Source organism: Syzygium oleosum, unplaced genomic scaffold (genome assembly GCF_021117445.2).
Source record: "Syzygium oleosum isolate NSW1041296 unplaced genomic scaffold, Sole_v2.1 Sole_v2.10, whole genome shotgun sequence".
In the NCBI taxonomy this organism is placed as follows: domain Eukaryota; kingdom Viridiplantae; phylum Streptophyta; class Magnoliopsida; order Myrtales; family Myrtaceae; genus Syzygium; species Syzygium oleosum.
This window is the reverse complement of record NW_026607494.1, coordinates 10,957,386-10,972,231: the sequence shown is the minus strand read 5'-3', so window position 1 is coordinate 10,972,231 and position 14,846 is coordinate 10,957,386. Positions and strand designations below refer to the sequence as shown.

At 42.5% G+C, this 14,846-nt stretch overlaps 2 protein-coding genes and 1 pseudogene across 6 annotated transcripts; all 3 read left to right on the top strand.

Moving 5' to 3' along the window:
* Positions 1-285: 285 nt before the first annotated feature.
* Positions 286-5,055, top strand: LOC115679861 (uncharacterized). Of its 5 annotated transcripts, none has more exons than XM_056315228.1 (6): positions 286-636; positions 1,758-2,005; positions 2,116-2,186; positions 2,782-3,922; positions 4,013-4,159; positions 4,324-5,055. In XM_056315228.1, the coding sequence occupies exons 3-6, from the start codon at positions 2,136-2,138 to the stop codon at positions 4,935-4,937; spliced, it is 1,953 nt and encodes a 650-aa protein (XP_056171203.1). In that variant the 5' UTR covers positions 286-636; positions 1,758-2,005; positions 2,116-2,135; the 3' UTR covers positions 4,938-5,055. The 5 variants fall into 5 exon arrangements, with proteins under 5 accessions (XP_056171203.1, XP_056171202.1, XP_056171201.1 ...); XM_056315226.1 differs by having other exon boundaries at positions 288-636; positions 2,722-3,922; XM_056315227.1 differs by having other exon boundaries at positions 287-636; positions 1,758-2,186.
* Positions 5,056-6,432: 1,377 nt separating this feature from the next.
* LOC115679862 (UNC93-like protein 1) lies at positions 6,433-9,166 on the top strand. Its single transcript, XM_056315633.1, has 4 exons — positions 6,433-6,591; positions 6,650-7,864; positions 8,002-8,221; positions 8,992-9,166. Exons 2-3 carry the CDS (start codon positions 6,705-6,707, stop codon positions 8,219-8,221), a joined length of 1,380 nt encoding a protein of 459 aa, XP_056171608.1. The 5' UTR covers positions 6,433-6,591; positions 6,650-6,704; the 3' UTR covers positions 8,992-9,166.
* A 113-nt stretch (positions 9,167-9,279) lies between these two features.
* LOC115679863 (UNC93-like protein 1) lies at positions 9,280-12,177 on the top strand (annotated as a pseudogene).
* The last annotated feature ends 2,669 nt before the right edge of the window (positions 12,178-14,846 follow it).

Here is a 14,846-nt window from a genome sequence, read left to right as displayed (position 1 = left end):
AATGCGGGAAAAATTGTCGCTTTCCGGGGAAGAAGACAATCCATCGCCAGTGTATAGGAAACTGCAGATATGGCGGCAACTTGTTCGGTGATTTATAAAAGGACGACATTCTCTCTCCTGAACGATTCAATTCGTGGACGCCAATTTCTCCCCCTTTTCTCCTTCCGTCCTTTTATCAAATTTCCTTCCTGTTTTTCCGTTTTTCCTTGGGGCCTGATTCGAAAGGAAAGTGGGAATTTCAGTCCCACCCGATTCAAATTCGCGTTCAAAATTCGACCCCCACGTCGTCTTTTCGCATCTTTTTCCGTGGGAGCTGTGTTCGATTCACGTACCCTTTTTTCTGGAGTGGAATTTAGGCGGCGAGTAAAGTAAAACCCAGATGGTATAAATTGCGTCCCCGGGCGGGCCTTTCTAGGGTTTGCGTCACCGTGTTGTCCTCCTCCCTCTCTCTCTCTCTCTCTCTCTCTCTGTCCTCCCACCACCAGCCTGAAGCCGAGCGTGCGCTTTTTTGCTTGAAGATATAAAGAGGGGTTCGAGAAAGTTGGGATTTTGGCGTTGATTTTTGGGTTGGCATCGGAAGACCCAAGAAGGGTAATCTCCTGAACGAGGGGTCGCCCGCAATCTGGCTTGAAAAAGGTTGAATCTTTGTTTTCTACTGGGGGCGTTGGATGTGTGGGTCAACTGGGTTTTGCTTGTGATTCGTCAAGATGTTCGTTTGTGTTTTCTCTCGAGCATATGACGTTTGACAAGAAGAATTTTTTGTGAGTTTGTGTGAGGGGAAGAAGAGACGTGTGCGGTGGAGAAAGTGGTTTCTTGTGAGCTATCCTATTGAATTTGATGAGCTGCTGATCTATTCAAAAATAGGTCTTGGCTAATTTCTGGTCAAAAGAGAAGACCGAAAGATATTCAGGCTTCAGAGAGGCATTTGTCAACGTTGGGATTGTCTTGACTTCTGGTCGATAATTTTGTTATTTACTTATAAGCGGATTTCTTGAAAAATGTGAGTATTGCCTGTTCAAGAATCATCAAGCAACGAGCAAATTGATTGTAGATTGCATGGATAAGGTCACCGCCTCAGGATTATAGGGAGGTAGACACAGGCAAAAGAGAAACACAAGAAGAATCTAGATTCTGTTATGGTAGAAAAATGTTGGATGAGGTGGTTGTTAGGTTCTAAAGTTCCTTTGAATTCAGTTCTGGACGGGTTCATTTCTAGTCTCGATTCCAATGTTGTTCATTATTAATCCGGACCGTTGGTCTCTCTGCCCTGTTGATTGCTGTACACTTTGTTGTTAAGAAAGAGAGTTACATAGGCATCATGTTTTGTTTCGCCTTTGGGATAAATAAAATTGTGGCTTACTATCTGCTGGGTTTGGTTCAAGGAGGTAGCTTGCATATATAAGATTGAGACGCCCTTTTCTTTTAAGAGTTTGCTTTATCGCGTGGCAGAGAAATATAAGAAGTTTCGTATTATCAGGAGCTATTTCATAAATTCGGGGTTAACGGATTTTTGTTGTGAACTTTTGGCGCACGTATCATTGAGTTTTTGCTGCAAATACTGCCATCAATCTCATTGAGTTAGTCCATACAAATCACTTCATCTGTGTCTGGTATACCTTAGTACCTTTTGAAGCATGGTTAATACGTAACTCACCTTGTTTTTCTTAAAGCTTAGTTTTTTTTTTTTTTTTTAAAGCTTGTTGGATCTTTTCCCCATGACAATAATGCAAAACTTAATCATTTTCACGTTCTATCAGGCCAGGATCCTGTGGATGTTTGGAATTTGAATTTATAGCTGCTCAGATTGCTTTTCACTCTGGCCGCTGCTGCAAGATTGAAGGCTTCTCCCACCTTTGTGAGGGTGTGGGGTAGTAATGAGAGAGCAACTTTGCTTTGTGTGTTGAGACGATCAAGATCATCATATGCTTGGAGACTATGCCGTGTTTCTGAAGGCTTGTTTCTTGATTACGGTTAAAGCCATTGCTGACTAATCTGAACTTCGATGGTAGCTTCTTATCACATTGTTGGGGAAGTCCGTTTTTTCTTTTCTTGGGCAGAATAAATTGCCATATATAGCTTTTGATGTGATACAAAGTAGATTGTGTGTGGATGTAGCTCTGCTCAGTATTAGCACGATGGTTCGATTTTCCTGCTTCAATGGTCACATGTATGGTCACAAACCAAAGGTAACTCATCACTCTACTCTCTTTTCTTCTTTCTTTTTCAATTTTGAAGACAATTACTTGCATTCTTTTGTTATTTTGTTTGACATTAGCGCACACCAAATTAAGCTACTTCCAACTTGCACTCACATAATTAGTCCCTTGTACTGCACTTCAAGTAGTCCTGAAGAAGTTTACTCCTTCATTTCAAAAGTTGTTTGGGTGGAAGAGGGTATGCTTTTAGGCAGAAGTTCAGTGTACTCATTTGAAATTCCGAGAAATTACAAGGAGAATTTGTAGTGTGAGGCTTGATCATAAATAAATTTAAATCTGAGGGCATAATTGCTTATTTTATTATTTAGGTGATTTAATCTAAACTTCACTAAACATGTAAGGGCTTACATGCTGTTAGTTTTTCTTGGTGGATTTACTGAAGTGGTTTTGTTTTGAATCACATCTGATCTAAAAGTTCATACACTGTTACAGATTGGACTTGTGTCCACAGTTTGATTCACTCATTCCCCTTCTTAATCCTGTATCCTTTCCTTTTCTCAAGCAGAAATCAGCACATCCACCTGTTGAAGCAGTTAGTGAGTTTCAGGGTTCTTCTGAATTTCAGGCTTCGGAGAATGCCATGAGCCCAAATTCATTGCTTTCAGAATTGCATGGAGATGGTGAGATGAACAAAATTGTGGACAAGGTTGCAGATTCTCTATCCATTGGACGAGGTTGGAAATCAGAAGAAATGGGGAGTAAAGTTGATAATATGGAGATTGATACAAGGGATCTAAACACCGGCCATCTCAAGAAAATTCAATCTCTTGCAAGTAATTTGCATGGATTCTCATTTGACCACTGTAGCAGGTCAGTTACGGAGGACGTCAGCGATGAATTGGGCTTTATGCCATTTGGTGAATATCGTAAGAATGGACCCTTTGATACATGTCAAGTGCCTAACCATAACAAGAAATCAATTTTTTCAATTGGAGATTCACAAAGTACTGAGAAAGGGGTCCTAGAAAATTCTGAAGCCCAATATTGTGGAGAAAATGCGGGTGACTCTGGGGATCACACACCTCATACTTCTCCAGAGTTAGTTAGACCCCAATCGATGCCCAACATTGGTGGTTGGTCTCCTAAGTCAGGTGAACATCCGAAGGAGCACTTGGGACTCAGAACAAAATCTTCTGGGGACCTGTTCGATCTCAGCACGAGCCAAATAGGGCCATCCATTCCTGAGCTTAAAGATCAGTTCTCCCCTCAAGAAGAAAGAGATGTCAATGTGTGCAAAGGTAAAAATATTATCTATGAAGATGCTGTTGGTAATGATTATCATGATTATGATTATGCTGGTTCAGCCCAAGGGGGGATTACTCCTATTTTTGATGAGAACTTCTTGAAACCCCATAGAGGGGAAAGCTCATCTCAACAACAGTATGATTTACCAAACAAGGATTTTAAGACCAAGCGGATTGAGGAGTGGGTCACAGATCTCCAGCCTTGCAGCCCTTCGGAAGAAGTGGAGGAGCCATACCGGCCAAATGATCAGAACAAGAGAGAATACCCTGTTTTGAATGGTCTGACGACAGCAAAAGTTGAGCCTAAGGTGAGTCTTGGAAACGAAGCTGCTAAGAGATACATTTCATCCCTGAGTGCCTCAGCAACTACAGCTCAGCTGGCGAACCATGGTTTGGTGGTGATCCCGTTTCTTAGTGCATTCACGAGCTTGAAGATGCTTAATCTGTTGGGAAACAACATAGGTATGCTCATCAGTCTGCATTCTGAACTGTTGGCTTCTTATGCTTTTAGTAGCTGTTGCGTTTCCTGATGTTTGATCTTACCTTTCCCAGTGAGGATTATAGCTGGTGCTCTTCCTCGGGGACTTCATATGTTAAATCTGTCAAAAAACCAGATTTCCACTATTGAAGGCTTACGTGAATTGACTCGATTGCGTGTACTGGACTTGAGCTACAACAGGATAGTCAGAATTGGACATGGTAATGCTTATGTTATACTGCATTATTTGTCCGTATCTCATTCAGAAAGATGGGATGTTTACCCAATTATTTCGTCCGACATACTTTGAATAGAGACATGCAAGCTTTGTATCATCTTTCTGTAAGGTTCTGCTATTGATTAATCTTTACATTTAAATGATCAGGCCTAGCTTCTTGTTCATCGCTGAAGGAGCTATATTTGTCTGGGAATAAGATCAGTGAAGTCGAGGGTCTTCACCGCCTTCTGAAACTGAATGTTTTGGATCTCCGTGCCAACAAGATCTCCACAGCAAAATGTTTAGGCCAGCTTGCAGCAAACTACAATTCCTTGCAAGCTGTTAGCCTGGAAGGGAATCCAGCCCAGAAGAATGTGGGAGACGACCAGCTTAAGAAGTATCTGCAGGGCCTTCTTCCTCACCTGGCATATTACAACCGACAACTCATAAAAGTGGGTACACTGAAGGACGCCGCCGATCGATCAGTTCGGCTGGGGGCTAGTTCCCATCAATTCGATCGCAGTGGCCTTAGATCAGAACACAAATCGACAAGGAAGGGTGGTTATGGGCTGGTTAGCAAGCCATCATCTGGTCGGAGAAGTCAAGCGCCTGTTTCTCCTAAACATTCTAAGGGGAAGCATGCACGCCTTCCCCCGAGTGGAACCAAGGGAGCAACTCATCACCAGCACTACAATTTGGACTTCAGTGACAAACTCCGCAACATGAAGCAGGATCTTGCAATTCGTAGAAGTCGAAGTGAAGGTACTTTGGGAGTGCTTTGAGATGAATTTGGTGCATTTCTCTATATTAAGTCATATGGTACGTTTGCAAGGGCGACTCCTTTTCTATGTCCTAAGGATCATTTATTTTGAGGCTTTATAATTATAAATGTTCAATAAATTCTTGCTCTCATTACTAATATGATTCCTGCTCCTTGTATGGATTGACAGTGATTGTGGGTTTACAATTATTCATTGCTTGCTTGAATTTACGAGCATAGGGTTGAACAATTCCTGTATCATGTATATTTGGGTCGCTTCAACGGCGCGCCTCTATACCGGAATTTGTTACACATGGAGGCTTGCAAGTGATCAATTTTACTAAGGAGAAGTGCTTGTCTGTTTGATTTCTAGCTTTGATTTACATTGTTCTGCTGAAACTGTTTTATTCACGGGGAAACAACGCAAAGATAGTACAGTTTTTCCCGAGTAACTGGGCGGAGCTACGCACATCCCATGTTCTCACGTTTGTAACAGTCCACTGAAATCACATAATGGGATTTGGCTTAACTCCTTTACAGCTCCTTTCTTCAGCTGTCTTGATCCTTTTCTGCAATTTCAAGGCAAGTTGGAGCTATCAGTCTTTGCACAAGAATGTCTGCAGGCATATACATCTCGGGTTTCTCAGGTCAGGACTCCATAGATCCAATAACTAGTTACCGGTTAGAGATTCCAGAAAACAGAGCTCGCAGTAGGAAGTCAAAAACAAGTTGCTTGCATGTCAAGATTATCTCAGTTAATAAATTTTAGTGGCAAAAATTTTACAATGTAAAACTGCGATGTCAATGCTGCGGTTTTTTCACCTCGTAATTTTTTTTGCCCTCTGCTCGTTTTCACTCTCTCTTTTCCTCCGCACCAGAGCCGATGGCTGGCCGACGCTAAAATCCGAGAACCAATAATTGAATAATGAAAAGGAAGATTAAGAATCTGAGGATTGAAGTCCAATCCCTAGATTCCAAACACATCTCCATCTCTCATTGTCTACGGTTTTGTCGCGCTACTTGAAAACAAAATAATTTCCCAAAGAAAAAATAAAGGGAGAGCGCTACTTGAAAACAAAATAATTTCCCAAAGAAAAAATAAAGGGAGAGAAAGAGAGAAAAATACGTCGCCTGCCGACTCAATTAGGTTTCATTCGAATGCGAAATGGACATTTCCTTGACGAGAGAGAAGAATTCAAGTTGTGGACATGGACCACGAAAAAAACCCAAAGATTTAGGACATTTTCTTACTATGCTTTGTTGTTAAAATATCGAATTATTTCGATTTGTACTTACTTAGATTATAAAACTGCATTAGTCATGTTAGGAGTAAAACTTCGATGGCTCATTGCAATCAAAAGATGGAGGTCGAGTTAAGTTCGAACTCGAGACATTATGATTTCGGCGCAAGATCTAAATGACCTCGTCATCATCCTATCACCCAGACCTTTTCTTTTGTACTGAAGCAACACCAGATTCTTTTGCCGAGTCAGTACAAAATTCCTGATGGCGAGCACCAAAGGCACAGGTCACCACAGGCATGGATTCTTCCTCCAATTGAATCCTTTTCACCGACATAATGAGCTCCCTTTGAAAACCTGTTGCCATTTGCAATTTAGCTCCACTCAAGACTCACGTTGGTCACTCGTTTCCACTTCTCTCCTCTCACCCCTCAGAACCTGGAAATTTTTCTCACTCAAATCTCGTCTTTTCTGGAACCCCATCTCCCCAAAGTCCCTCGTTTCTCACACCCTCGATCGAAAACCGATCTTTTTTCGAAATCTCCGACATGGGTTACGAGGGCAATCTTGATCAGGAATCGGCTACGCCGCCGAAGAAGTCCCTCTTCAGGTACAACTCCCCCCTGGTCCAAGTCAGCCTCATCGGGCTGGTCTGCTTCTGCTGCCCTGGCATGTACAGTGCCCTCACCGGCATGGGCGGCAGCGGCCAGGTGGACCCCACAGCGGCGAACAACGCGAACACCGCCCTCTATGCCACCTTCGCCATCTTCGGCATCCTGGGCGGCGGAATCTATAATGTCCTAGGCCCTCGCTTGACTCTTGCCTCTGGTTGTAGCACTTATGCTCTCTATGCAGGCTCTTTCTTGTACTACAACCACTACCACCACCAGACCTTTGCCATCGTCGCCGGCGTGATCCTTGGCATCGGCGCAGGCTTCCTTTGGGCCGGGCAAGGCGCCATCATGACCTCGTACCCACCGCACGACCGAAAGGGCACTTACATCTCCCTGTTCTGGGGTATTTTCAGTATGGGGGGCGTCATTGGTGGGTTGATCCCGTTTTTCATGAATTACAACAGGAGTGAGGCCAGTTCTGTGAATGATGCAACCTATATTGGATTCATGTGTTTTATGACTGCTGGTGCACTTCTTTCCCTCGCAATCTTGCCGCCAAGCAAGGTGATTCGCGACGATGGGACCAATTGCACTAAGGTGGAGTACTCGAGCGTTTCGACTGAGGCGACCGAGATTCTCAAGCTGTTCCTCAACTGGAAGATGCTCTTGATTGCCCCGGCCGCTTGGGCTGGCAACTTCTTTTTCAGCTACCAGTTTACTAATGTGAACGGGGCCTTGTTCAATTTGCGGACTAGAGGGCTGAACAGCGTGTTCTACTGGGTGGCCCAGATACTGGGGTCGATTGCAATCGGTTATGTGTTGGATTTCAGCCTTTTGAGCCGGAAGATGAGGGGTTACGTCGGGATTGGGATTGTTGCTTCACTTGGGACTGCGATTTGGGGGGGTGGCCTTGCTAATCAGCTGAAGTACTCTCGCCACGACATGCCCGAGAAGTTGGACTTCAAGGACTCCGGTGTCGATTATGCCGGGCCATTCGTGTTGTATGTCAGCTATGGATTGCTGGACGCAATGTTCCAGACCTTGGTTTATTGGTTAATTGGATGCTTAGCTGATGATTCTGAAACTCTTAGCAGGTATTGCATAAGTTTCTCCACTATTGAGAAAGAGATTCTATTTTGGCATGTCGGCCTAGGAAATTTGGATTCTTCTAAATTAGCACCAATTATATGTCTAAAACTGAAACTGATATCTGGTCTTCAATATTCTGCAGGTACGCTGGGTTCTACAAAGGAGTGCAGAGTGCGGGAGCGGCGGTTGCTTGGCAAATCGACACGCGCAAAGTCCCGTTCCTCTCGGAGCTTATCATCAACTGGTCACTTATGACGGTGTGCTATCCCTTGCTGCTGGTTCTCGTTAAGTTGGCCGTGAAGGACGATAAGGAGGGTGAAGAGGGAGCTGAAAGGGAAGTTGCTCCATCTTTTGCTCAATAGGTGATGATCCAAAACGTCATATGAAGTTTCATCGGGCTTAGCAAGACAACCACCTGAAAAAGATTACTTCTTTTGAGGTTTAATACCACAACAAATTTTTAAATTGGTATACCCATATGCTACATTTACCCCAAATTAACTTTCATGTCACAAAAAAATCTCAAACTAGTACATCCGTAACAGCTCTACCAAAATTATAAGTCAAAATTAGGGATTTTCTATGAGGGTGCTCTTGGGGCAAAATTAGCAGATTTCGGAATTTCTTCGGATATGACCCCGAATGACATCGTTTAGGAGGCCCATTTATTTTTAATTTCCACATTGGATTCACGTCGCATGCTGATCATTCAAGTCGTTTGCCACGTCATTCACTGACGGATGATATATTTGTTATAGGTGTGTGACACATAAATTAGTTTGGGATAAATGTATTATGAGTGTACCGGTATGAGATTTTTGTGGTACGAAAATTAGTTTAAGATAAATGTGGTACGAGTGTACCATTGGAGTTGTAATCTTTGGCATTAACACGGCAATTGTAGATGAATGGTACACTGTTACCTTTTCAGTGTATCGAAAGTGTAATCAAAGTCATGTTCCATCTAGAAGAGCTGTGACAACCGGTGTGGCTTATGAGTAAAAGAGCTGTGACTTCCTAAGGATCGTTTATTTCGAAGGCTTTGGTTGTCAGATGTTACAATAAGTTTTTGCTCTCATTACTAATATGAATCCTGCTCCTTGTATGATTGCTTGCTTAAATTTACGTCCAGAGGGTTGAACAATACGCGAATCATATATATCCGGGTCGCTTCAACAACGCTGCTGAATCGCGGAATTCGTTACGTATGGAGGTTTGCAAGTGATCGATTTTACTAAGGAGAAAAGTGTGCGTCTGTTTGACTGCCAGCTTTGATTGACACTGTTCTGCTGAAAAAGCTAACTGTTTTGTTCATGGGGAAACAGCGCATAGATTGTCCAGTTATCCCGAGTAACTGGGCAGAGCTACATACATCCCATGTTCTCGCGTTTGTAACAGGCCACTGAAATCACAAGAAGAGCCCACAAATGAGATTTGGCCAACTCCTTTACAGCTCCTTTCTTCAGCTGTCTTGATCCTTCTCTGCAATTTCAAGGCAAATTGGAGTCGTCAATCTTAGCACAAGAATGTCCGGAGGCATTTACATCTCGGGTTTCTCAGGTCAGGACAGGACTCTGTAGATCCAAACATTATTTACCGGTTAGAATGCGGCGGTTTTTTCACCCTGTGATCTATTATTATTTTCTTTCCTTCGCTCATTTTCCCTTTCTCTTTTCCTCCGGACCGGAGCCGGTGGCCGGCTCATGCTAAAATCTGAGAATCAATAATTGAATAATGAAAAGGAAGACTAAGACTCCGAGGATTAAAGTCCAATACCTAGATTCCAAACACATCTCCGTCTCTCATTGTCTATGATTTTGTCACGCTATCTGAAAACAAAATAATATCCCGAGGAAAAAAGAAAGAGAGGAAGAAAGTAGGTCGCCTACCAACTCAATTAAGTTTTATTGAAGTGAACACACATTTTCTCGACAGGGAGAAGAAGAACTATAGTGGTAGATGTTTACTTACCAAAAAAAAAAACTATAGTGGTAGATGTGGATCATGAAAAAATGAAGATTAAGATCCGACTTCTCTTTCTTCCTACTATGCTTTGTTGTTAGGAAATCAAATTAGTTTGATTTGTGTTTACATATCAGATTATAAAACTGCTTACTCATGTTAGGAGTAAAACTTTTATAACTCATTCCAATCAAAAGATGTAAGTCAAGTTAAATTCGAACTCGAGACATTACGATTTTGGTGTAAGATCTAAATGATCTCGGCATCTTCCTGTCACCCAGGAAGCATCACCAGATTCTGTCCTACTCTAATGAGTACAAAATTCCTGATGGCGAGCACCAAAGGCACGGGTCAACACAGGCATGGATTCTTCCTCCAATCGAATCCTTTTCACTAATATAATGAGCTCTCTTTGAAAACCTGTTGCCATTTGCAACTTAGCTCGACTCAAGACTCACGTTGGGTAACTCATTTCCACTTCTCTCCTCTCACCCCTCAAAACCTGGAAATTTTTCTCACTCAATCTCGTCTTTTCTTGAACCCATCTCCTCAAAGTCCCTCATTTCTCACACCCTCGATGGAAAACCGATCTTTTTTCGAAATCTCGGACATGGATTTGGAGGGCAATCTTGATCAGGAATTGGCCACGCCGCCGAAGAAGTCCGTCTTCAGGTACTGCTGCCCCCTGGTCCAAGTCAGCTTCATTGGGCTGGTCTGCTTCTGTTGCCCTGGCATGTACAACGCCCTCATCGGCATGGGCGGCGGCAAGGTGGATCCTAAGGTGGTGAACAATGCGAACACTGCCCTCTACGCCACCTTCGCCATCTTTGGCATCCTGGGCGGCGGAATCTATAATGTCCTAGGCTCTCGCTTGACTCTTGCCTCCGGTTGTAGCCCTTATGCTCTCTATGCAGGCTCTTTCTTGTACTACAACCATTACCACCACCAGACCTTTGCCATCGTAACCGGTGTGATCCTCGGCATCGGTGCAGGCTTCCTGTGGGCTGGCGAAGGCGCCACCATGACCTCGTACCCACCGCATGACCGAAAGGGCATTTACATCTCCCTGCTCTGGAGAATTTACAGTATGGGGGGCGTCTTTGGTGGTTTGATCCCGTTTATCTTGAATTACAACAGGAGTGAGGCTGGTTCTGTGAATGATGCAACCTATATTGGATTCATGTGTTTTATGACTGTTGGTGCGCTTCTTTCCTTGCTATCTTGCTGCCAAGCAAGGTGATTCGTGATGACGGGACCAGTTGCACTAAGGTGGAGTACTTGAGCGTTTTGATTGAGGCGACTGAGATTCTCAAGTTTTTCCTTCAACTGGAAGATGCTCTTGATCGCCCCAGCCGCTTGGGCTGGCAACTTCTTTTACAGCTACCAGTTTACTAATGTGAACGGGGTCTTGTTCAATTTGAGGACTAAAGGGCTGAACAGTGTGTTCTGCCGGGTGGCCCAGATACTGGGGTCGATTGGAATTGGTTATGTGTTGGATTTCAGCCCCTCGAGTCGGAAGATGAGGGGTTATGTCGGGATTGCGATTGTTGCTTTGCTTGTGACTGAGGTTTGGGGGGCTGGCCTCGCCAATCAGCTGAAGTACTCCCGCCAGGACCTGCCCGAGAAGTTGGACTTCAAGGACTCCGGTTCCGATTATGCCTGGCCATTCCTCTTATGGGTTGCTGGACGCAATGTTCCAGACCTAGGCTTATTGGTTCATTGGATGCCTAGCAGATGATTCTGAAACTCTGAGCAGGTAGTGTACTATTGATCAACACCAATTATAGGTCTAAAACTGAAACTGATATCTGGTTTCCTATACCCCGCAGGTACACTGGGTTCTACAAAGGAGTGCAGAGTGCGGGAGCGGCGGTCACTTGGCAAATCGACACTCGCAAAGTCCCGTTCCTCTCGGAGCTTATTGTCAACTGGTCGCTTATGACAGTGTGCTATCCCTTGCTGCTGGTTCTCGTTAAGTTGGCCGTGAAGGATGATGAGGAGGTTGAAGACGGAGCTGAAAAGGAAGTTGCTTCATCTTTTGCTCATTAGGTGATATGATCCAAAACGTCGTCTGATCTTTCTTGTGAAGCTGCTTTGTTGATGGTGGGCTTAGCAAGACAACAACCTGAAAAAGATAAATTCTTTTGAGGGTTAATATCACAAAAAATTTCAAATTGGTACACCTTTATCACATTTATCTAAAATTAATCTTCGTGTCACAAAATTAGGGAAAATCGAGGTGAAATTAGTGATATCACTAGATTTTGGAAATTTGAGTGAGCTCTTGGGGCAAAATTTGCAGATTTCTCAACGACGTGGTTTAGGAGGCCAATTTATAGTGAATTTCCACTTCGGATCCATGTCACGCGCTAATCATTCGAGTTGTTTGTCAAGCGTGTTTCCATGTTTGCAATTTAAAATGATTTTGAATGAAAGTTGATGGAGGGTAAATTTGTCATTGGGTGTACCGGTTTGAGACTTTTTGTGATAAATAAATTAATTTGGGATACATGTGACATGAGTGTATTTGTTTAAGATTTTTTGTGACACGAAAATCTGTTGAAGATAAATGTGGCACGAGTGTAGTACCGAAGTTGCAATCTTTGGTAGTTAACACAACAATTGTAAATGACCAGTATATTGCTACTGTTTTGAGTGTATCATAAGTGTAATTCAAAGTCATGTTCCTTTAAAATTTCTCACCCCCTAAAAGAGCTGTGAAAACGGATGTGGCTTATGAGTAAATCACTATTGTCATCGTTGCAGGTATGTAAATCACTAAATCATTGATTATCGCACGGAACGTCAAGTAACGGCAGGTGATCCATTATTTTGTTGCTATGATCTGCCTGCTTGCATATTTTAATATAGTCTTCTTCTGAAAATGCCTAGGAACTTTACGAGTAGCCAATTCCAACGTTGGGTGTGTTTGGGAGAGCCCTTGAGGAAATGACTTTGCATTTTCCCTAAGTTCTTTGGCTCAAGGTGTATTTGTTCAAAGCAAATACTGTTTGGATGATTTGCTTTTGGTACACTTTCGCAAAAGCAACTTAAAAATGAAGGAAATGAAGGGAAAAAACACTTGGCTTTGAGCTAAATCTGGAGCTACCAAAGGAGACTTGGTGTCAGTGGACATCGCTTGAGACATCGACCAGCATCCCGCGACGGTCGGCGAGCTAGATCTGGAGAAAAGGAAAATAAAGACCTTTGGCATCACGAGCTAAATCTGGAACGTCATCTAAAGCATGGCGTCTCGTGACCCTTGGCCCGAGTTTTGTGAGACCTTAGCCACGTAACTGTCAGCAAGCTAAATCTAGGAAAAAGGAAAGCAAAGACCTCGGCAAGCCGAGCTTCATTTGGATCTTGGCATCGGCCTGCGCCGCACAACCATCGACTAGCTAGTTATGGAAAAAAGGAAAACGGAGACCTCAGCAAGGCAAGCTAGATTTGGAGCTCCATCTAGAGCCTGATGTCAATAGATTTAATTGTATAGGTGACCGAATCGACGAGATGTTGTATTGATTGACAGCGGTCGTGGGTAACGATTATTCATTGCTTCCTTGAACCCAAACCATATATATTTGGGTCGCTTCAACCAGGTGGCTCAGTCACGGGTTTTGTTACATGGAAAAGATTGCAAGTGATAAATCTCACCACGGAGAAGTGCTTTGTCTATTTGACTACTACCCTTTGATTTTTCCGGGCATCTCAAAGAAAACCCGCGAGCTTTTAGATCACCATTCTTCTGCTGAAAAAGCAACTATTCTGTCGACAGTGAAACAACGCACAAAATCTACAGTTTCCCCGAGTAACTGGGCGGAGCTACACACATCCCATGTTCTCGCGTTTGTAACAGTCCATTGAAATCACAAAGAGAGCCAACAAATGGGATTTGGCTGACTCCTTTACAGCTCCGTTTTCTTCAGCTGTCTCGATCCTTTTTCTGCAATGTCAAGGCGAGTTGTCGTCATCTGTCTTAACGCAAGAATGTCCGGAGGCATTTACATCTCGGGTTTCTCAGGTCAGGACTCAGAAGATCCAAACATTAGTTACCGGTTAGAGATTCCAGAAAACAGAGCTCGCCATAGGAAGTCAAAAAACAAGTTGCTTGCATGTCAAGATCCATCTCAATTAATAAATTTTACGACGTAAAATCCCGATGCCAATGCTGTGGTTTTTTCACCTTGTAATTTTGTCACGCTACTTGAAAACAACATAATTTCCTAATGAAAAAAGAAAGAGAGAAAGAAAATACTTCGCGTTACGACTCGATTAAGTTTCATTGAGATGTGAATGGACATTTTCTTGATGAGAGAGAAGAATTGAAGTCGTGGACGTGGAGCATGGAAAAACCAAAGATTACGGCTCCGTTTCTTTCACGAAAAAATGAACAATTTTGAAAATATTTATCTAAAATTAATCGTGCGCATCACTCGAAATAATTAGTCAATAAAAAATATTTTCATTACCGACAACAACTTGTATCTAAATATTTGTACAGACGATAAAAATATTTTTCGTTCATTCATTTCTGTCAACGATCGATTTTTGTAAAATGCTTTCCAAATCATTCATTTTTCGTGAAACAATTGGTGTTGAAGAACATTCAAGATTTTCTTACTATGCTTTGTTGTTAGGATATCAAATTAACTTGATTTGTACTTACATAAAGGGGAAAATGATACAAACAGTCCATGAACTTTGGTCCAATGTGCAATATGATCCATGAATTTTTGATACACGTTCAATTTAATTCTTAAACTATATAAAAATGTTTAATGTAGTTCTTCCATTAATTCAAATTCAGGAACTATATTGAACATGTAATAAAAGTTCAGGGATTATATTGAACTAATTAAAAGTTTATGGACTATATTAAACATCAGTTCATATATTACATTAAACAAATTAAAAATTTAGAGATCACATCATAAATTAAGCCAAAATTTAAGAATTATTTATGTCCTTATCCCATTATAAAATTGCCTCACTCGTGTTAGGAGTAAGACTCGGATAACTCACTGC